Source organism: Xiphophorus couchianus, chromosome 4 (assembly GCF_001444195.1).
Source record: "Xiphophorus couchianus chromosome 4, X_couchianus-1.0, whole genome shotgun sequence".
Taxonomy (NCBI): domain Eukaryota; kingdom Metazoa; phylum Chordata; class Actinopteri; order Cyprinodontiformes; family Poeciliidae; genus Xiphophorus; species Xiphophorus couchianus.
Genome location: NC_040231.1, coordinates 14,755,237 through 14,779,993, shown reverse-complemented (window position 1 = coordinate 14,779,993; position 24,757 = coordinate 14,755,237). Strand labels below are relative to the sequence as shown.

Below are 24,757 nucleotides of genomic sequence, written 5' to 3'. Positions count from 1 at the left end.
TCTTCCTGCTTTGGTGAGTGTAGAGAGGATGAGAAAAAAATCCATACGCTTTACATCCTCCTATGACCGCTGCACTCGTGAGACGGCAGCCGTGGGAATGGAGATGGATACAGGCGGCCCTGCCTCTGACCTCCCTCCACTTCAACAGAAGGGTGGAGATAAACAGGGCAACAAGGATCACTAACATCTTTCTTCCTCAAGCACACACAGATGTAACAGTGCACACCCCTACACACACACACACACAAATACAGAAAACAGCAGAGAAATCTCATTAAAGCAATAGTAGGTGAGTGTTGCAATAGCAGTGTGCCACTGGGAGAGAGGTCTATTAGGGACACTATCAAGAGACGAGGGAAGGAAATGAGAGTCAGTGTGCTGCTCCGGTGTGCATCTAATTCTGGTGTGACATACATGTTTGACGTATGTCTAATTTTGACCCAGGGGACTCTGCCTGAGAAGCTGTAGTTATAATTATTGACTATGTCATTATGATAATGTCATGAGTGGAGAATTTCTAAGAGAATTTATACACTAAATATCTATTAACCAAAGCATTTGTGTCAGAAGGGGGAAAAAAAGGCACTGACATGAGCTTCGGTGCAAAAAGTGAGAAAGACAAGAGAGGTAGATTTTCTTAGAGTGCATTCTCGTGGCAGTTCATCCTAAATTAATCTTCCCTCCTCTCTTTTTTTTTCTGGGGATTTTGGCGTAACACTCCCCTCCTGCTCCCTCACTCCCTAGGCTGTCACAACCCGTCACCACAAGTATTTTACTTTAGCTGCAGGGACGGAGGAAGAGATTTGTCCCCTTCCATCATTCCCCTTTCACATTCCTGTCACTAATAGCAATTTTGGAATGCTGGGTTTCACTGTGTGTTACATTTTCTTTAATTTTATTCCATATATACAGTATATATACAGTATATATATATACAGTATATATATATAACTAGTGATTATTTATTTTATGACAAAACTATGATAGCAGTAAGTCAAACTTGAGCTCAAACACTGTCATTCCTTTGGCTGTGGTTCGAATTCAATGCTGTGCATCTGTGTTATTATGGTTCGTCAGGGGTCATTAATGTAATCCAAGTAGACAGAAGTTTATACCCAGAGATGTGCACCATAGTATTCTCCCTCTATTTGTGTCTCTTTTTTTTTTCTCTTTGCATCTATATGCAGCCACTTCCGATAATGTCATCCTATACTGTTCTCCGCTCCTCGCAACCAGACACTATCAGCTGTGAACTCATCATTCTCCTTTAAAGACCAGGTCAAAGAGAGGAAGAAGGAGGAAAAAATAACTGGAGAGCTTTGAAGGCATTGAAGCTGCTATACGTGCTCAATAAATGAGCTGCACTGTCATGTGAGAGAGAAGATACAGTTTTCTGAAAACAGAGCCAACATACCAAGGCTCTGGAAAAGTGACTAGGAGAGGTCTGACACACCGCAACATTGGAAAATGCATACAAACGTATATACACATCTCAACTAAATTACTCATTATCTTCCATGGGCATTAAATATTGGCACCATTTCAAGGCACTTTTTATAAATAATATTGTTGCACCATGCCATCTGTTGAAAATACACTCTAACATTGTTTATTTATCTCTGTACTTTGTAGTTGGAGAGCATATGGTAAAAAAACAAAACATGATAGAACTTCTGATGCTATGGCCAGAGTTTCATTCTTCTTTGTTTAATTAGCTCTTTCATTGCACACTGAGAAAAACAAGTTGTTGTTTTTTTGTTTTGTTTTGTTGTTTGTTTGTTTTTTGGTTATAAGCTTAACACCTTAGTCAGATTTGTAATTAGACTTTGAATGAATTTGATTTCAATATCATACTGACAGCCTTATTTGATTGATTGTACTTTATATCAATAGATATAGTAGTGGTGAAATGAAATCAAATTAAATGAAACGGCCAACTATGGGACAAACAATAATATCTCTTGAAATATAAAATCAAGAGATATTATATTTTAAACTTAGTTTTTCAAATCTTTTTTGGTCAGGGGAAGTTCAGTTAAGTTATGGCCATTACAAAACCATAACTTCAGTCCCATAGAAAACTTTTGGGCTCAGCCCAAAAGGTTTGTGTGGGCAAGAAAGCCTACAATCCCAAGTCAGTTATACACCTTCTGTCTGAACTATGTTTGAGATGCTTATGAAAGGATATTCAAAACACTTACCCAAACAAGGTTATTAAAAAGACAATTCAATGAAATATAAGGGAAATAGTTATTAATTTACAATACATAAAAAATAAATACCACAGTAAGTGTGGCATGATTGTAAATTTCTGAAGGTAAAAACCTGACCTTCTGGATGATTGTAAGGTAACCTCAATTAGCCATGTGGAAGATGAAGAAGATGAAGACAAACATGATTTATAGTTGTTGTTTCTGTCCATGCTCAAGGCAAGGGGTGCGATATGCGCCTGAACAAAACATCCATTTTGTCAGTGGCGAAGTGTAGCAGTGTACCGTTTCTGAAATTCTAACACTTCAAGACAAACTCTCTACACTGTCTACAGAAAACTCTGCTCTTTCAGGTCTCTGAGGCCATGTTCTCTCTGAGGGTGACACTACAGCACACTCTGTAATTATAAAACTCAAAGAGCATTCCTCCGTCTGGTTAACCAGAACTATGAGGGAGAGGAACAAATATTTACTTCCTCCAGCCCCCTCATTTTGTTCCTCCTACTTTAACTTGCCCCCACCTCAATAATTTAACAGTAAGAGCAAGTCAGCCTTGTAAACACAATAGTTATGTCTGCGCTTACAGAGCCATGAAGCAGACATACAGGCTCCACTACCCTTACAGCTACAACTGCAGTAATATTGGCTCCCCTTTGTTCTCCTCTCCCTCTTTACCTCACACTGCTACCATAAGCTCAGTTTGGATTTTTTTTTTTTTTAAGTTGGACATAAAACATTAGGAAATCTAAAGCATAAAATGGGCATAGCTTTAATATTTAACTTACTTCAGATTTTGATAGCCAATAAATTATCAAACCGCAACAGATGCCCTGTGTAACTCATCTTAAATGGTAAAATGGAGCATCTGTGCTGAAGTGAAATATACTGCTCTTGGGCTCCACATATTTAACTCATTAGATATAATTTGCACCAGCTCTACCCACACTAAATGTTCATTATTTCCACCTTACATGTAATTCTGGTTAGTAACAGTGATGGATTTAAAATCCCCCTTTATTATGTACTATATTACAAATGTGCAGTGTTTTTCAGATTGAAACCAATAAAAAGACCTGTTTGCACTGATGTCTAATAATAGGTTATTGGGAGGTAATGTATTTCTTGTGGCTTCTTTTAAATTGTGTCAGGCATTGTTCAGTGCCTTGCAAACGGACTCAGAAATACGTTGGATAACTTTTATCCAACGTATTTCTGAGTTCCACATGCTTGTACTGGGGTTACTGTAACAGACTCGAACAAAGCAGTTCAATTTGGAAAAGTATGGTTGGTATTTGTAACTTCTGCCCCCACCCTAAGTGTTGTGCAGCCTGTAACAAGTTTTATATAAGGATGCTCTTTAGCTACATCCATTTTCACATCAACTCTCATTAACTTCCCATCACCATGATGCTTCCACTCCCATGTTTTCCTGTTAAAGTGACCTTTTCAAGCTCAGGCAAAGTGTTAGTGTTTTCACTAACACTAACACAATGCACTTACACTTAAACTTAACTTAAATTCTCATGACTTTCTAGAAATAGTTTTCTTTTTGAAACTCTTCCAAATCCTGCGACAGACTGGCGACCTGTCCAGGGTGTACCCCGCCTCCCGCCTGGAACATAGCTGGAGATAGGCACCAGCGACCCTCCCGACCCCATTAGGGACAAGGGTGAACAGAAAATGGATGGATGGATGGATGGAACTCTTCCAAATTAACTTTTTAGTCAACTTCAGAAGGGAGTTGCTCAGAGTAGATTTGATAGTAAATTAGGTTAAACACACTTGCATGACACACTTTTCATTTTTTTTTTGTAAAGAAATTTGAAAAACATATGTATTATTTTATTCCACTTTGCAAATACTCACTATTTCTGTTGGTCTATCACATAGATTTTATTTTATTTATAGAAGCAATAAAATGTGACCATTGTCCGATGGCTTATGACCTGCACACTGTTTTGTGTATGGCATTTTTAGACAGAAATGCCCAACATTTTTACAAGCAGGAATTTAATTCTGCTTTGACTACTCTACATAATCATTTAATGTTGAATCTGTTTGATGTGGATTTGTGATTTTCTGGAGAAAATACAAACATTCTATCATTTTTAACATACTTTCCAACCTTGAAATGCTTTTGATCAGAGTCTGTTGTTGTTTCAAAAGTCTGTATCATTTCATTCATGTAAAACTGGCAATGTGTTTTACCAGAACAATTCACACATGAGTGAAATTTTCAAAAGAAAATGGACTCCGTTCAGTCTTCTTCCACTGCAAGACATGCCCTTCACAAAGGGACATTTAATGCTGGAAAAGCATTTTTCACAGCTGGAAATGCATCTAAGCAGAATGCTCACAAGGCAGGACGTCATCCAAAAAAGCCCACTAATAGTAGTTTTTGTATGCGAATAATAATTTGTCAAGTGTGGCAGTAAATCAAAATGCTGTTCTAAAGACTAGTATACAAAGCTCATGTAAACTCATGCAAGCATAAATACTTTCTAGAAGAATTTTTATTTTTTTTGCTTTGTTCCCACTTTGGCACAATCACAAACTTCCATTAAATAATTGACAAGATGATTTTGGTTTTCATTCAGATTCCTTATTTGTTGTTTACCGTGAAGATATTTATAAGGCAGTAAAGACTGCTGAACATGTTTGCAATCAAATTATGTTTCCATTGGAGTCCCTGTCATGCAACAACCCACAAATGACTGGACTGCACATAAAGTATGTGTACTGTTTATTATGTCCTATTACATACCAAAATTATTCGTACTCCTGGTAGAATTTGTTTAGTTGTGATTAGAAAATGGAAGAAAATTAAATTTGGGATCCCTTTTTCACTTCCTAAACAAACTTCTGGATTGACTGGAAATATTTTGAATCTAAATCTCTCAGTGGTGTGAATAATTTGGGCTTCACCATTTATACTGGATATACAGACGGATAAAGGAAGTAAAATATTTAATATAACTTGCAGATTAAACTGATTTTTACAATGACATCAATGTCTCACTTGTTTTGCTATGATTTTGGACATGCTTTGAAAGAATTACCAGCCCAGTAAAACTGAATATATTACCTATGGTACAGTATAAGATGTCTAGAAAGGGAATGTTAGATGTTTTTTTTTTCTTGACTTTGTGTGTTGTGTAATTAAACAGTAATTACAGTGGCAACACTTACTCTTGTTTATCTTTTTTTCTATACATAAATGCTTAGAATGCTAAGTATGATTCAACACCTTTAGCAGTTGAACTGCATACATACATGAAATAAAGAATAAAAAGAAGCATTACAAAGATTTTTCTCCTGGCAGCAAGAGAATCAAATAATTGCATTGTTCTCAAAGGCTGTTTGTGTCTATTGTTAACAAGCCAGAACAATGCATTAGGCCTGGGATGTAAGTAATGTGCACTTAGACTTGCTGTCCCATCCACACTCCATGGACAGCATTGTTTAATGTCCAGCAATAACATTGTTAAGCTGCTACTTCTCTATGCTTCTCTTATTTCCCATATTTCTTCCCTTTGCCATTTTTTGTTTAAATCTCTTAAATAGCCCAGTACAGTGAACTATGAAGGATGCTCCTATCAGCAACTTACTATGCACAATTTGGTTTCCATTCAATTGTAGTTTTTAAAGCAAGACACTAAAAATGTTCCAGAAGCATCTGATATTTTGCCATTTTTACTTTCAGTGTAGAAAATAGAAAAACATATTTGGATTCAAGAGTGATGCTGAACTCTATCAGTGCAAATGCAAACCTGGCCTGCAATGAGCACCCACAATCTGAGTAAATGACTGTGAGGGCTGCAGTATGGCAGAATGAAGTGTGTTCATTTCCTTATTTATTGACTCACTTGCTTTTCTGAGAGTGGTTGAAATTAATAACAGCCAGCAGAAATCAGACAGAGGAATGAAAATCAGCACTTTCCCCGCAGTGAAGCCATTCATCAAGCTAACGAGGGGGAGAATAAAGCAGGGGAGGAAAGCAGGGGAAAAGTGACGTTTGGAGAGGGAACGGAGAGAAGGAGGGAAGCAGGTGCAGTGTGAGGCAGAGGGAGGGTGACGCTGGTAAAAAAGAACAAGAACAGAAGGATTATAACCATTTGGGAGATAGCTAGAAATCCTAAGGAGGAGGAGAAGCTGGGCGTTTGTCATTGCAGCCTGCATAAAGAGCAATATGAGTAAGATATGTTTCCTTCAAAGACAAATACCAACACATAGATGAATATCCTAAATAGTTTTAGGAAAATCGGTTTATTTACCAGTTATGAGTTGACAAAACCAGCTTTTGCCGAGGTCCATGGCCATCCCCTAGCAATCAATCTATTAAAAATGCATGATGTAAAATTTCAATATTGTCACTTGTGATTATACAGAATAAGATTAAACCAAAACAAATCTTGGTCATTGCACTAAATGCCATTTCTTTTACACAGCTTCCTCACTCTACAGGACAATAGTTGGGCCTGCCCTAATCTACAGGAATTCACCTTGCCATGGTTGTGGTTCCATGCTGCTCTTCCTTCTCTACAGTCCACCAAAGACCCCGCAGCATCTCACACCCCAGAGTAGGGCTGACTAAGCACTTGCCACTGAGTCTTTCGTCACTAAGTGAGAAAGTAGCACCATGCTGAGATCACTGCCACAGGAAAATAATTAACAAAGTGGAGCTCAGTCCAAACTGAGACTAAATCTAATTCCTCTCCTCTGTGACAGTAAGCTGTAACTCTCTCTTTTTTGCTTTCTCCTTTATTATTTTTTCCAGCCATTATTGCATTGACACTTACATTTAGAATTCAAGTTTTATGTTTTGAAGTTCTGTACTCATGATCCCAGGAACTTAATCTTTTGAAATACTCATAAAGGTTATACATATGTCAGTTTAGTGTGATGCCTAAAAGCAGTAATGCATTTAAACTTCTGAAGTTGTTTTAGAATTTGACTTGAATGAACCTGAGACTATATACTCTGTTGCCTCTAAATACAAAAACTGATTCATTTGACTGAACATGGATATCTGTATTTTTAACTTTAAACTTAGACCACAGTGTCTTCGGTCACCAAGGCTAAATATAGTCATCTCCTCCTGAGCAGTCTCCAGTTTCTCACTCCTTTCCAAGAGGCAGGTGGAGCAAAGAAGAAGAAAGAGGGGGTAGGAGGTGTAACACCCAGTCTTGAATAAATCATCCCTTGGCTTTTGACCCATATGGAGGCAAGAGGGTGGTTTTTATACTTCTGCGCTGCCCCCTTACTCTGTATGGTCTTTGCATTCCCCTCCTCTACCTCATTCATTTTCTCCTTCACATGACAGGTCAATCTGGATCGATTTCATCTGCCCTCAGTGACTGAGACCAACATCCTGGCACCCAGAAATAGAGCATGCTGTAATACAAATGTCTTAGAGGAACCATCACTGTTAGCATGCAGCCATGTGGTAAGCATTTTGGAAACATGCATAGGACTTCATTTACAACATGTATAAATTGACTACACTGACAGAAAAAAAACTTCTAAAGACCCAAATTCTCTTTTGATGAGATGTGGTGCCAGAGTTTTACTGTTTCAGGAAATTTCCATCCAATTGTTATCACATGCACTGCTTTTTCACAACTGAACCAGTGCGTTCCTCGTATTGTGTGCCAATGTGATCACATGCTTGTACATTTTCTAACCCAAAAAATGTGTATGTATCTATATTTGTGTTCAGTTTCCTATTCCAAAGTCTATTTCCTACAGTGCATGTGCACCTGGAGTTATATCTTTGTCAGCAAATTCTAGGTTTTTCAACTCCCTGCTGGGCTCTGAAGTCTACAGTCCCTTTGCTTGGTGTGGCAACCCCCCTTGGTGAGTCTGCCTTTATAACACATACTAAACCAGTGGCAGGTGAAATAGGTTGACAGCTTCACACCACTGTATACCTGTATATTTCTCCAGTCCTAACTTTTGTTCTTGAGCTGGAGGAGTGGTGCTATGGTGACACGGTGACACTGGTGGGTTCTCAGTTTTCCAGGATGGAGTCAGGATGCTCTTTCCCAAGGCAAGGACACCTGGATCTCCATGTACATTTCTCACCCTGTCCTCCTGGAGCTATGTGGTCAGATTGTACATCAACCCTTCAGCCCACCTCCACCCAACCTTGCTTCTTATATGCATGGATCTCAATAAAACAAAGAGATGGCTATTCCCCGATGCATCCGCTTTGGAGAAGGTCTCTGCCAACTAGACAGACGAAACCACACTGTTTTTGTTCTGTCTTGGCTCAGATGAAAGGTTGTCAAAGCGCTGCATCAGAGCAGTGCAGCAGCATGGCTGGGAAAGTGAGATTTATGGGGCAGACTAAGATAGACACACTCATGGTTTTCCACTTTCATTCGTTTAACATCCGTTCTCTTGGCATTGTTTATATTCAACACCCCGTAGCAGTGACCAGAGGGCACCTAATTCACATTGATGACTTCGAGGCGGGGGGGGATCACAGCACTTAAAACACTTAATCTAAAGAAGATTCGTCCTTGTCATCCTGGATGGCTTTTGTCCTGCCCCCCCTTCTGAAGTAAAGTGAATCTGGAGTAAGGCCAGCCACTAATCCCGCACCCCACGTGGACACAATCACGTAACCAATGCTCAGTACAAATACTTGCACATGGACACTCGTCTCCACACTGTCTCCCTTCCTGTCATGACTCAATTATTGTTAACTCATTACATAGACAGAAATATAAATCTCACTTGGGTAATTTTAGAGGCACACTTACGAGCAGTACTCTATATTTACACTTAACTGATTGGAGAGCAATTTTGAACAAGGTAAGTTTTTTCACATGGCATGGAGAGTTTACTCCTACTGTAAATAAAAGTTGTACCACCATAGATTTTGTGGAGCAATTTATAACTAAGACGACAAAAAAAGGCATGAAATATAACACACTTATTTCAAGATCTAGCACCACCAAAGGCTTTTTTTCCTTTCATTTAAGACAAAATTATGACAATTAAGGTTGAGAAGTGTGCTATTTTTTGAATGTTGTGAGAGTAATATTTTACATGTGTAGTTATTTTTGTTACAAATATCAGTGTATGGAGTTGTACTTAATGGCAGATTCTATGAAATACACCACCATTTAATCTTTTTCTGTTCTTTGTAAACCTTGAAATTGTGGTTACATTTTAAACAGATAAATAGATTGCCCTTTTCCATATAAGTGACCAAAGTTGATATTTTCTTCAGAAATACGCTGCTAAGTGACATCACATATTGTTAGTCATTCTTGCATTTCAGTCAATCCCTTTCTCAAGAACTTTCCAACATGCAGATAGAATGAAACTCCAACCGATGACCTCATACACCAAGCCCCACCCCTGCATATAATTAACATTTTTGTGAAATTTTGTTTATTATCCAAAAGCCTAATTTGTGCTACTATATTGAATTTATGACGTTACTAAAACATATGCATAACAGTGAGAATGACTTGAGAAGAAACAATCTTGCTGAATGTGATTTTTAAATTCTTGTTGAATGAGGAAAAATTACATTCATTTTTGAAGTTTGAATTCTGAAAACAAATGGTATATAGGCAAGAGAAAAAAAATCATTTCTAAGTTATGAGTAAATTGTTAATACAGATTATAACAGTGTTATTTTAACTCCAGATCAAACCATTTGTGGGGGAGATTGTAGTGACCAATAATCAGCAGAAAGGAAAGTAGAAAGACTAAAGAAAATACTCAAACTGGAGTGTACAATAATATATCACATCTGTCTACTAGCTACACTCCATTAATCTCGAGTTTTATTTCTGTTCATGCACTAAAGGGTTGAAGGTGATGTGCCAGTTTAAGCTTTTAGCTCTGAGATCAGTTGGTGGACACAGTCCATAACAAAATACAAAAATAGTTGCAGCAACTCGAAAGCAACGTCTCAGCTAAAACTCCTCTTGTGTCAACACAGATTCAAACTTTCCCTCAAGAGTGGGAAAAAAAATCTTATACCCAATGGCCTTTATTTCAGGTAACAATGAGGAAAAAAGCAACCGCTGTCAAAAGCTTTACTATGGAATTTTCTATCCTGTTCACCGCTTTTCTTAGCTGTACTCCACCTAAATTACGTTAAGCATTTATATTCAATCAGTCTGAACACAGATGCAATTTATTATTCTAGTTTCTTTATAAATATCAGTTAGCATCAGTCTTTATAACTGTCAGTGAGTGTGTAAAACAGGCTGTGATATATTTGTGCATGATCACTTTATGCATCTAGTCTCTGAAGAAATCAGTACAAACACAAAAATGTTTATGTGTGTAATGTATTTAGGTCGTTTGATTTGAAACAAAGCATAACATCAATGAAGACACTGTGCATTCATATTGAAAGTTGCCGTAAAATCAAGTGTTACACTTGATATGGTCAAGATTCAAACAAGAAAAGTGAGATTTCTAAAATGGAATATGGCAGACACGTGTATAAATGGATGTGATAGCTTCAGCAGTTAAATTAGTCACACGCATAATGCTGTTTTACCACCTAGTTTGTTGATATAAATCCATTCTAAAAAAAAAAAGATGGTGATAAATCAATAATTACTGACTTGTGTTGCTAATTATAGCAACGCAAGTCATTGAGTACCACTCTTCCTACTCATTTTCTCACTGGTAACTGAAACAAAATTATGTTTTAATTTCCACTTAAATGCAATGCATCAAGGTCTTTTTTTTCTTTGTTTAAATGTTAATACTTATTTAGAATTGACATAACTGAAGTAATAAATTATGACAATCATAATTCATCAACAGTCTAAATGTAGCTGTATACATTTTAATATGTCTGAAGTAAGATCTGGTGGAAAGCGTGAAAGGAATGATAGTTGTTTACAAAATAAAAAAAATAAAATAAAACTAACACACAAATTGGGTTCTTCACTAAACTGTAGTTCACAAACTGAGAATAGATACAAACCTTGAATTTAGAAGATCACTACACTTTCAGTGAAAAGTCATGCCTAAGCTAACATCCTGTCATGCTTGTGTCTCATGGCTAAGTGAAATCATTAAAGGAACAATCGGGTTAGCTACACACGGTCTCTTTCTCACAGCATTGATTTCAGCCCCAGCAGCCCATTCTTCACTCTTCCCCTCTCTTGTTGTCCGAGACAAAAGAGAAAATCTTAATATTTAATTTACATTTGAATGGTGGCTATAATCTGCTGGCTACACTCTTCATCAAGCATGGCAGAAATTTTACAACTGTGTTGTCTGTGAATGTGTTGGACTTTTTTGTGAACTCAAAAGGAGGACTGGATACATGATTGTCCATTGTTATTTTCTGAACTGTGAAACACATCTGAGAAGGATTTTGCCAAAATCCAAAATGTTTTCCATTGAAAATTTACTTTAAAGCACCGTTACACTTTAAAAGAAATTTGCTCTTTTTATTAAGTGAAATAAAAATGCATAAACAATTTACCTGTAAAGTAATACATGAAAAACATCTAAATGTTTTAAAAGTAGGTTTTAGATTTATAACATTTCAAATAGTGTTTTTAAACATTTGCGCTAAAATAGGACTAAGAGGAACATAACAGAATGTAAAGGAGGGTGATTTACCTCAAAGAACCCAGGGCAAAGAAGAAGGGGCGTGAAATCACAGATGGAGGAATTTTCTTGATGACCTAAAGAAGCAGATAAGATTGAACACAACATATCAGCATGGATACATTAATTTAAATACAAACACACATTGTGTCACCTTCGGTGCCGATTTCAGTCTCTTCCTTCTACCATCCTGCTCAGCTCACATGCCGACCCACACAAACAATCACAAAGGAACAAGTCGAGCCATTATGACTGAGATTCACTCTCTCCATGTCTGTCTTCTGGAAAACAGTGCATGTATCATAGATGGCGTGGGGAAATGTAAAAATTTGCATGCAAATAGATTCTACAGGCATAGCTCATGCATCAAGACACTGAAAGCAAAAAAAAGGCAAAAATACATGTGCAGTACTTCATCAGAGAAAAGGTAAAAAAGGTTTTTAATTCTGCTTATTTTGAGAAATTACATGTCATTGTTCTTAACATCCAGTGTTTTTTCTATGCAGGGGATTTGATTCATTTTTTCTAATAACTTGTGACTGAAATTTACATTCAAGCTCACCAGTAAATTACACAGAGGTAAGCAGGTTGTGTAAAGTGGGATTAAACACAGTTATTTATAACCTCTATAAATGTTGCTACAGATGTGTCAGCATGAGTGTAACTTTCTGGTTGTGTGCACTTATGCCAAACAGGGTCCCTTTTAAAATGCCCTGAAAAGTTACAGCTGTGGAAATATTTTGCCAATTCACTGCAGTGCAGGAAATTTTAAGTCATAAGACTTTCAAATAAATGGCACATAATTCACTTCTACAAAAGTAAATAGAAGCTGCAGAAAAGCAACAGAAATGCTCCACTATGACAGTGAAACATAAGAATGTGATGTGAAATTCACAAAAAATAAATTAAGGAGTTAAAAGCACATGTAAAGGGGATGCTCACTTTGCTTAACATTGCTTAGATGCAACTTCTAAATTCAGGTGCAAACATTTGTAGCAATATTTAAAATGTCTCATTTGAAATGCTGTGTATTTTTTAGCTGAATCTGACATATTCATGTATTCATATTTCAGAAATTAGAACATGAGCTGTGATGAGGTTCATTTGTCAGATTAAAAATAGGTAATAAACAGACTTTTAATCAATCATTGGTCTTCTGAATTCTAATGTAAAATGCCATGTTTATCTTACCTGTAAGTTATCAAAGTTATCAAAAGTGAAAACATCGGTGTATGTGTAATTATTCAATATAAAGTATTTATCTTAGTGGATTGAATTACTAAAATGTTCAAATCTGTCAACAATATTGTAATAAATACTGTAATCTATCTATCTATCTATCTATCTATCTATCTATCTATCTATCTATCTATCTATCTATCTATCTATCTATCTATCTATCTATCTATCTATCTATCTCTCTATCTATCTATCTACCTATCTATCTATCTATCTATCTACAAAGTGAATATATGAATACTATTTTAAAATCATAGATTTTCTATTTGTGTTATTTTGTCAGCCATGGTGTCGCTACGGTTGAAAGATAATCTCACATTTGTTTAAGTCACAGGCTTCTAGTTTGGGTCTATTTAGAGACGTATAAAATTATCCCTTCAAGAGGCTATACCACCTCATTACCAACATAACCGGCAGCTAGTCTTTCAAGGACAATTCTCTAATGACACCACGCATTTCCTCCTAATATCTATTTGAGGCGTGCTTTCTGCCACAAAGGAAGAAGGTGTACAAAGGGCAAAGTCAACTCTGATGATTGGTCACAGATGTTAACTGATGCCTGAAATTCATTGAATGACTGAAAGTCTTTAAATTAATTTTGTCTTTATGGCTACTCAAACACAGAGTAGGCCAGTGATCAGTGTAACTGCTGTCTTGTTGGATTGTCTGGTGTCACTGGTAAACATGTGAACATGTACTGGAATCTATTTTATGGTATGCTTTTTCTCATGAACAAGATGCAAGAAAAAAATACATTTCTTTATTGTTGTTACTGAGAACATTACTATAAATTGCACAACTGCAATTGCTCTGATGTTTTTTGGAAGCTTTATTGTACTGCATTTCATGGTTGTCTTGATTAAGTCCCATTAAAGTGTGAAACAAGACACACAAAAGTTCAAGTCACTAAGTGTGGGTTACTGCCAATTTGAGAGGAGGGAAAATGAGTTTGCTTTCTTCTGTTTTACTCTGAAAAGACGTGGCGGGGGCTTCGTTTATAGAGGATTGGATAGGATCCATAATAAAAGTCTACATACACCCAAAAGGTGGAAATGGAATACATTATGATTAGCATGAAGTTATCCTCAATGTTCTTCCTGTACTTGACAGTGACACTGTTTCTGTTGAGAAAAAGCATAGAAGCGAGGATAGAACTAACCATCAAGACCCTTCTGCCTTTACCACACTGAGCAAAAGTTGGACAGAATACTGCATTTGAACACCTTTTGTTTGTCTTAATGACACCATCCTCATGGAGGAGATTACCCACATAATACTAGCTTTACTCTCACAAATAAGCTATTTAAAATGTAGTTTATACTTAGAAAATGCTTTAAAAGGTTGATTTTTTTTACTGTCTGGATAATGTATAGCAATTTGACAGGAATGTTTGAATTTTCTGTCTTTCACGTTAGATTTCATGCATATTTCACTCAGTGGGGTCTGTGCAGAGGAAATGAGCATGAGGTCCCCAGGGTTAGGATTACTCTAATGACTTTGAGAGCAGCCTTGTGCGCTGTAACTTCTGACCTCTGTTCATCCTTTTGTCCAAAGGAGAGACAGCCACACGCATGCAGAGACACACTTAAATAAGTTTACACACACATCCACGTTGTACTTGTCTGCAAAAGCACTAATCAGCATCTCACACAGGCCAAAATTACTTATGAAAGACGAGCAGCAATGCAGAGATTTGTTTTATTCCTTTCAGCGCAGTCTAAACCCTGCAATATTTCACATCTAGAACCAGCTTTGAAGTTTTATTCTGTCAACTGACCTACGGCTACATCAGTGAACGTTGCGCTGCATCTTGTAGAGTCAGCCCACAAAGCACCAAAGTTTTACATGGGCACAACTCTGGAGTAACGATCAGTTTATTACAAATGTGACCACAGTCCACGGGTACCAGAGTTAAAAAGGCAAAATTTTTTTGACAAGTAGTTTTGTCTTGACTCAGATATTGGGTAGCTTTCATATTGTGCCCCTTTAGTTTGACTCCATTTACTGTATCTATTCCAATGAGGAAAGGGTTAAAAAATAGATTTTAAAAAAATATACAATAAAGAATTAACTTTAAACCATTTTCTTTTATTTTTTACATACCACTCAAGGGACTTAAAAAGCCGTGCCACAAAAATGCATGGCATTCAGAGGAGTGAAGCCAAACATCTGGCCAAAAAGGATTTTGTCTCTGAAATATCAAACACAGATGTAAAATAGAAAAGGGTAAAAAAAAACTAAGAGTTAATCTCCCTGAAGTGATTTAGTTCAGTGTTGTGGTTAATATGAAACATCAAAATACAGCAGCACTACTGCTTAGATCAAATAGATGTAATTAGATAAATTGAGGAAGAAGGAGAGCAGCTTGGTTGTAAATTGCATGGTGTGTGCATGCTAAGACCCAAAACGGGTACAGCTGCACGGAGCTGCACTCACGATTTATCATCTCTACATCGCAGGAGCCAGTGGCCCACACCACTATTAATCATCAGCAAAATCATTTAATTCAGCCCAAGACCGACTATTGTCTCAGCCTCTCCACTCACTCGGGGCAAATCAGCCACCACAGCAGCAGCACACACGTCTCAAATGGGATACAAGTGGTGGGTTAAAAATGCCTTTTTCCTCCCCTCTCTGTTTTTTGGGGAGGTGTGTAAGTGCATCATCATCTGCAGGTGGTGTAGTTTGTCTTTTATCTCTTTGTCTCTGTGTAATTTTAGTAATAAATGTATACCTGCAAAATCTACAGTCTGAACAAAATTAGATAATTAAGTGCTTTATTAACACTGAGAGTGTGGTTCACTTTTTATGAGTCTGTCCTCTGAAGCCCGGAGTGTTTCTTCAAAATGTATTTTGGCGCATCGGTTTTCCTGTTTCAAAAAAACAGATTGTTCTGGAACGGTGAAACAAGATGCCCAAGAGGCTACTCCTCGTACCAGAACTTACAAAAGCACTTTTCATCTTGTGTTTCAGAAGACAAGCATTTTCAGTTAACACTATGGTGCAGTAACACAGCTATGTTGAAAGAGGTCAACCAAAGATGTATAAACAGCAGCAAAAAAAAGGTAAAAGATTTAGTTGAGAAGCGCAGAAGTTTTTCCTGCTCACCACAGCGGTTGACTTATACTGATACCTCCTTGTGCGCCGACTCACTTGCCTGTCACAGCTGTGCCCTCATTGCAACCCGTCGACCTGAGCACGTCCGCATGAGGCCAACAATCAGACCCACTGACTAACAGAGCAAGGCTGAGCGAAACTGGGTAGGCCGAACGATGACACGCCGATGACAAATGCTCTAAAGCGAGGATACCACACAGAGGCAAACAGGACAATGAGAAAGAACAAAAGTGAGGTGCAAATCTGAAACATGCAAAACCACTAGAAACTTGCATGTAGAAATGCAATTAAAACTCTCATTCATGGAAATACACCCACGTTTAAATCCATACCTATATAAACACATGCTGGCACAAGCTTTACACACAGGAACACTCTCAAGAACACCCCTGCTCAAAAACAATTAGAAAGCCTGCAAACACTCTCTCGCACGCGCACACACTCATCACAGTTTTCAATAAAATTAATAGAAACTGTCAACTGAATAAACCTTGCAATCAGTTTTAGATAGAGATGGTAGGAAATGATTTTGTATAGAACATGTATAAAATCAGAATATGAAACTCAAATGGGAACAAAGCTGTTATGCAGTGGGAAGATTTATCTTTTGTTAAAATTTGAAGGTAGACTTGTGGGAAATATGATTTATGTAAGCTAAAAAAAAGGCATTAAACTTTTTTAATGTCTTTTTCCCTAAGTTATTTTTTCTTAGGGAAAGAAAATAACTATAATCAACTGGGATAATCCAGATTACAGTATCTCACATGCATTGAAATGTATGGCCTCTATCAGTCTAAGCTACTGTCCAAAACCTTATTTTATAAATTTAAGCTCATAGCTTCAAAATGTTTTGGGAATTTTTCCCCACTGTTTTGGCATGACCAGTCATTTAATCATTAGCGGGATACAAATATATTAAATAGTTAAGAAAAAAAAGTTGAAAGTGAATAGTCAATGTGGCACATCAGCTTGTTTGTGATTTCCCTAAGGAATGCTTCAGTCACAAAGACAAAACGTCTCTAGACAAATCAAAAGAGAAAAAGATGAGAAACTTAATGAAGACAGTTACATACATTTATTGCATATCTTTTAATTGTATGAAATGGAAAAAACGAGCACATATGCACATCACATAAGGTTAGTGAGTGGTATAATTTTGCACAGCAAAATATATATATATATTTATATATATACTATGTATAAGAAAAAAAAGAATAATTAACATATTATATTTCTAAGATTCATTAGCGAATGGTGCTTTCGTTTTTGTACATGCAGGGTAACAATCCCTGAAGATCCAACAATGTCCAGACATCATCGATTAGAATAATAATAATTATTATAATAATTAGTTATTGCTTTGCAGATATTGACTTTGTTTAAAGACAAACAACATTCTCTTCCGACCTGATCATTACACATTAAAGCGTTACGATTAAGTCGTAACAGGGTGTCAATCTTATCTTTATGACAGCTGTCCAGATGAACTTTTTATTTCCCTGACTCCCACATATCGATAGGCGAAATCCTTTTTTTTAGTGCAGTTCAGTACGTCAGTTTGAAAGAGACACATTTCTCGAAAGTATATTGCAAGTCACTTCGCCTTCAACAATGACAATTAAACTTTTTTTTCATTTTTTTTTTCCAAATTTTATTTTTATGCAATTTTTTATTATTTTAAATATTACTTTAAAATAAAAAAATAATAATAATAATTAAATGTGTGGGTGAAATCAGAGCGCACACTCCAGTTTATTAATGCATGCTGCAAAAGCACCGTTTCTGAACTGGACAACGCTGCTCACTTTATAAATTGGAGCTTAGCCAATTTTTTTTTTCTTAACGATTTTTTTCCTTCTTTTTCCCAAAACAACTTCTCCTTGATTTGGCAATCTGTGTTTCAACCTGTTGTTGTTTGCAACTTGCATCACAAAACTTTAGAATTAAATTCTGTATTGAAAATTATTCAAATGTTGACATATGCACAATGATATATATTTAAATAACAAAGTCTTATAGCAACAGACTAGACTTCCAGAGACTGGACTGGTGATTTTCTTATAATTGTGAAGTCTTTTTTTTTTTTTTGCGTCCTCTCGCTGCAGGATCTCCGCCGACAAAAGTTCCATCAGGTAATGCTCTGCGCACTTTCTGCAGCCTACAATGACAGTCGATGGTGGAGCACTTCAACACAGCTGAAATGCACTTGTATACGTTTAAAGGGGAGGGTGGGGGAGTCCTGTCACTTTTTTGTGTTCGTCCCAAAAAAGTGAGGAGGCCAAGATGGAGTTATGAGTGACATGCTGGAGTCATCCGACCAAATATAAAGAAAGGGGGGGGAAAGGGAACATCTTCAAGCACAAAAATAAAGAAAATAAAACCATACATGTCCAGCATGCAGGGCAGTTCAATAGCAAATTTCTTTAAAACAATGTATAGTTTGTGATGAAAGTACAGTCATTTTCGTTGCTCAACACAATCAGAAACAAACGCATGAGATGAGGTGGCGTCAAATGGCAGGCTTGCGATTCTCCAAGTTTGGTAAATAAAAATAAAACATAAAAAAATAGCCCGTTTGCAGCTTTGACATGGACCTGTACATTGAATTACAAGTAAAATGTTGTAAAAGGGAACACTGATAAACTTCATAGGAGTATGCTTAATGCATGCACGCACACTTTATGAACAGCGGGACGTTGAGTCAACTTTCAAAAAAAAAAAAGAAAAGAAAAAATAAGAGCACTGCAAACCTTATGAACAGCGGTGGAAAAAGAGCCTGACAGACATCGTATGCGCTATATACAGCTAACAATAAAACACAAAAAACAATTGATGAAAGTTTCCTTATAATGCCTGTCCAAAAATAATAATAAAAAAACCCTCCACATCTAAACAGTCACAGACTTGAGGGAATTGCTTCTTAAAAAAAAAAAAAGAAAAAACAAGAACAAAAAAGTATAAAATCATAAAAAACTTGACAAATTGGTTCTTTGTCTATTTGGCTTTGCGCAAAAAAAAAGATAATAAAAAAAAAGCTTCATAACCAAAACTTTTCGGAGGGGTGACTTTTTTTTTTCTTTTTTCGCGATAAGTTTGAGACTCACATGAAAAACTCCGGGGATGAAGGGTTGTTGTCACTGCTGGATCCATTTTCTCTGAAGCCGTTGCTGATGAGCTTCTCATACTTTTCCTTGTACGCGTCCCTCTCCCGGACCAGCCTGGAGATTTCTTGCTTTAGGTGCTCGACCTGCTGCATGAGTTGCGTTTTCTCCCCCTCCAGGACGTGCCGCTGCTGAACCCGCTTGAACCGGCATGACTGAGCGTAGCCTCTGTTCTTTAGGGTCCTCCTCTTCTGCTTCAGTCGGATCACCTCTTCCTTGCTGACCCCCCGCAGCTGCCGGTTGAGCTCCCGCACCGACATGGTCACCAGCTGCTCGTCTGAGAACCGATCCTCCAGGCGCATGTGAGGGTGATTCGTCCCAGAAGTGCCGTTGGACTGAACGCCGGGTGCCTGGTGGTGACTGCCGTTGTGGTGGTGATGATGGTGGTGGTGGTGTTGCGCCCCGTTCTGGGCAGCTGCCGCAGCGATCACAGCTGACACCACGGCTGCGGCGGAGCCCATCTCTTCCCCGGCCATGGAGCCTCCTGTCCCGGCCGCGCCAGTAAACTGCTGGCCCCTCGCGTAGCCATCGAAGGACTGGAGCTGGTGACTGCTGTTGATGAGCGCCTCGACTGCGTCTTCGGGGCTGAAGCCCAGCGCCTCTGGATTCAACTGCTGTTGATAACCGGACATCCAGTAGAAATCCTCTATGTGTGTCTTCTGCTCGCTCCCCGAGCCCGGACTGGGCGCCGAGAAGCTTGGGGAAGGGGGCACCGAGCTGCAAGGCGTGCTCATCGGTGTGGAAGACAAGGATCCCCCGGCGATAAGGCGACTGCACTGGCTGATGTTGCGATCGGGCTCCACCGGCTCCTTTTTCACTTCAAACTTCATCAGATCGAAGTCATTAACATATTCCATGGCCAAGGGACTGGTGGGCAGGTCGGAGTTGCTCATTGCCAGCTCTGATGCCATCCTCTTGCTGCTGCTGACAGTCCTCCAAGCGGGGTGAAGAGCAGCTGTCAAACTGGGCTGGTTGGGAAAGACGTGAGCCAGTTTGATTTTTTAAGCGTTTGTCTTGAAACTAGAGAAAACGAGGTTTTGCAGCGTCCTTTCTGCGCAGCCACGGAGTTGCAGGCGTGCGAGAGGAGTTTTTTCTTTGCGGAGTCTATTGCACAGACGCAGCAGTGCCGCGCGCACGAGTAGCGGAGTCCTCTTTCAGCATGTGAAACACGGTGGTTTTGTGTTTCAAACATTTAACACTTTACGCCTTCTTCAGGAGCACATTACGCGAGCGGAGAGAGGTGTAGGGGGAAACAAGCCGAGAGTCGCTCTCGCACGTTTGATGCCGCTGAGTACCTAGTGGGACGATTTTTTACTGGGATCACACAGCAGATGAGTTTAAGAGCATTGTAGCCGCCCTGACGTAAGGCTGGAAACGGGAAATTGACTCGGACGAAGAGCCAATAGGGTCGCACACTCGCAGAGCTAATTAACATATCAGAAGCGCTCAGAAACAAACTTTTCTCAACTGACAGAGGCCACCAGCTGTCTGTCAGCCCAACTTACTCTCTTTGGCTTCAACGATTGAACTTTGTTTAATAACTCTGTATTCTAGTTATTAAGTAAAGTGTTATCCATGCATCATAACGATATATGACATACGGACCACTGTCCCATTTAAAACAAGAAAGTTTTGCATGCTAATATTTAAAGAAAAAGGATAGATAGATAGATAGATAGATAGATAGATAGATAGATAGATAGATAGATAGATAGATAGATAGATAGATAGATAGATAGATTTTTTTTCCTGCTTCCCTGCTTCGGATCGTTTCACTAAAATAGAAATGCACTTTTCTATTTTAGTGTATATTTTCTGCATATATATTGCAGTACTTTTTAAGCATTGTTTAATATATGGTTTGTTTCTCTTTAATATATTTTTTTCTCAATTACATCTACATGTCGTACCACACATTAACCATCAACGGACCTCGGATACAAGTTTTCGTCTGAGCGCTAATTCTGAATTGGTCATGTAAATAATATGACGACTGAACTCGGAGGTTTGTCCCGTCTCCGCTATGAACAAAATTGCAAAACTCAACACTGCCACCTTTTGGTCATGTAAGCAATCCTCTCAGGCAGTTCTGTGCACAAGTTGCAAGGAGAAAGAAAGCGATTAGAAAGAACATGATACACGTGTTCTTAGAAATAATTAGACGCACACGCATACACACACATATATAAAAGATACATTTTTATGTATATTTGTAGAAGATACAGCGACATTCTCTTGTGAACTTAAGATGTGTCCTGCTAGAAGTTCTTATGTCCAAGACGTCATGTCCGAAGAAATGAATGCTAGTGACCCCGTTGTTCGGTTCAAACTGTTATGATGTGCCACTGTAATAAAAAAAAATCACTTTATCTGAGTTCTAGCCCAGGCGTTGCTTTAGGTGTCATAAAAAGATCTCCAGCACACTGAACTTTATCTCAGTTCAGAGGTCTCCAACTTCTAATTGACTTGTGTACAACAGGGTCATGAGACAGTATGGGATTTTTTTTTCTGCAGAGCATATCTCTGTGTGCCCTTTCTCTTCATGCTGTCATGCATAGATTCAGGGAGAAACACTTTAAAGTATTCCTTCGTTTTTTTATGATTGTACAGAATTTGATCCACAGAGAAGTTGAAGGGCTGTGTATATTTCTGCCCTGTACATTGCACCTAAGGTATGTTTTACACTCACTCTAAATCAACAAAAACATTGAAAGAACAAAGTTTCCAGAAATGTTAAGGAACTAGAGGAAATAGGTTTAAATACACTCAACCACAAAGGACCGGTATAGGGCTTATGGTTCATGAATAGATGAAGAATCCTCTTAAAAGAAACTGCCACCATACATGTGCCTGATTGAGCCTACTATTAAATAGTGTGCATACAGGAATCTAAAAAGCACACTGATGAGATTATACAAAAGAGACAAAATATGATTTTACATTTTTGTCAAAGGAACATTTGTCAGGACCCAGTCAGAGGATGGTGATACACTGCAACACAATTAATATTCCTTCCATCTCTGGTTTTCTAACAATCAAATTTTCTAACAAATCGGTAAAATCCTTTTGGTTATATCTTAAATGCATTTTACCAGTATAAAATGGGAACCAAAATGTAAATGTATCAGCTTTCATTTGTTCTGAATTCTCTTTTTATGAATTGTGCAAGTGATTCTCCAGGTTTTTTTTTAAATAGCACAAGGAGTAGCATTTATTAGTTTATTAGTGCAACCTCTACCTGGAATCCCTCTGCGTTGTTGACTGATAAAGGTGAATCAAGTAGCGTGATCAGAGTTCACTGAGTTGTTTTCTGTTTTTCAGATGGTGTTTGCGTGGATGCAGGTTGTGGGGGTTGCTCAGTTCTAGCTGGGACTTGATAAGGTAATTCTTTTCAAGTTTTTTACATTCCTCACAGCTGATAGCGCCCTGCCAGCACATAGTTAGTAAAAGGAAGTCACAGCCTTATTCTTAGTATTATTCTAGATAATAAAATCAAAGTGCACAAATACAGGCCATGTTTTACATCTTTACAGACAAAGAAATCGTGGTATTGCTCAAGCCTAGTGCAATTTCATCAACAGTCCAGTGAGGACAGCAAAACTCGAATATCAATTTTCACCCTACCAACAGAATGTGGGCACAGCCATGCCATAATTACCTTAATCCATTAGTCGGAAGGAGGGTGAGGCTGAGAAGGGTGCAATAGAGGACAGAGCAGACAAAACAAGGTCAGGAGGAGATCGCATCTGTAGTCTGAGGTTGATTTTGTATGGCCTCCTTGAAACTGATGGAAAATATTTAGTCACCTACAGCTGATGGGAGTTATGTGAGAGAAGAGTGCTGATGTTTAAATCAAGCCAGGATCAACTCAGAGGCTGAATGGGGAACAGTGAACCAGTGTTACAGTCCTGTGTATAGAACGTTTTCTAGACTGTGTCACTCCACACTAGGGTGGCACAGAGTTTCAAGGTTTAATATCAATCCCCTTCAAAATGAATATTTGTTAAATTAAATAACAAATTTCAAATTGCTGTTGTGAGGTTTGTAAATGTGTACTACACTGTTCACCTCATGTTCAGCAATCGAAGAAGGCTGGTCAATATTACACAAGAGCTGGCAGAATGGTTTGCATATTAGCCATAATTACATTCACATGAACATAATGTATTGGTTTACTGTCATGTGTAAGGTTAATATGTATTGCAAGTAAATGATATCTTAACTGTTGTATAGCTTTCCAAGTTATCTCCATTATGGTTTCACACAACTTAGACTTTCATCTTTAACTGTATGCATGCAATGCCCTAGAGTGACCCTGAAACTCTGGCTTTACGCATGTATCTTTGTGTTATGCATTCACTCATACTGGTTATTCAAATCTTAATACGATTTTAGGTTAAAACATATCAGAGGTGTGAATCTTCCAGGGGGAAAAAAAACAAGCTCACAGTTGTACTGTGCATTTTAAAATATTGCAGCGTCATTGCTGAATATGCTGCAGTAAATTCATGTGTTTGACAATGGAGAATTTTCTGAAAGTACATTTCAGTTTATATAATTGTATTTTTTATTGGTTTTTTTTGATAATTAAGGATATTATATGCCCTTCACTTTTACAGTTATATTTTCAGAGCTAATCATACTCTGCTCAAGTTTCTGGTAAGTCTCTGGTGGAGCCCTTGGGCTATTGTCACCTGGATCTTACAGTAACAATAAACTGTGGTATTCACAATTACAGAGTCAGCAAGCTAATTAGAGCAGAGCAAAAGAAGAAAGAGAAAGGCCAGAGGGCAAGACTTTTTGGCTTCTTTAGGTTAAAATATTATGAAACATTTTGGTTCCTGACCTTCTATAGGAGACACCACTACTACTTAGAAAGAATGCCTTTTGGGTCAGGTATTCCCCTTAATTAGCATTAATGTATGTAGACATATCAGATTTAGTAGGTATTTGCACATAAAGATCTAATGTTACTTTTACAAGAACAAGCATGTTCTTTTTGGCTCTAGTGGCCTTTATTTGATAGTGAATTGACAGGAAAGTGGGTAATGAGAGAGGGGAAAGACATGCGGAAAAGGTCACCAGGCCGGGAATCTAACCTGCGACGGCCGCGTTGACCTCCATATGTATGTGGGTTGTGCTTATCCCCAGCGCCACCACAACACCCCGCTTCATTTTTGTTTAATAAAAAATGACATGGTAGAATTTGTGGTTTATGAATTCAAAGAGTGTAATTTCTTTTTGTCATGAGCTTATGGGTGCATAGTTTGTTTGGTGATCAGACTACCAAATTATTTGATATAATATTCTCTGTACTCTGACCTTTTCCTACACAACAGTTGAGAATATGAACCCCCATTTAAAACTAAAGTTTTACTATCAGAGTAAATTATTTACAGTAATTTCAGCAAGACTTAGATATTGCTT

The 24,757-nt window shown here is 37.9% G+C and overlaps 1 protein-coding gene across 1 annotated transcript in view; it reads right to left on the bottom strand.

The window, feature by feature from the left end:
• Window positions 1-20,996, bottom strand: part of mafa (MAF bZIP transcription factor a) — an 89,904-nt gene extending 68,908 nt beyond the window's left edge. The window contains exons 1-2 of the mRNA XM_028015366.1: window positions 19,274-20,996; window positions 11,826-11,890 (exon numbers count right to left, since the gene is read on the bottom strand). Coding sequence (XP_027871167.1) covers window positions 11,863-11,890; window positions 19,274-20,241 — 996 coding nt within the window. The 5' untranslated portion in view covers window positions 20,242-20,996 and the 3' untranslated portion in view covers window positions 11,826-11,862. The remainder of the gene's footprint in view (window positions 1-11,825; window positions 11,891-19,273) is intronic.
• Window positions 20,997-24,757: the final 3,761 nt, after the last annotated feature.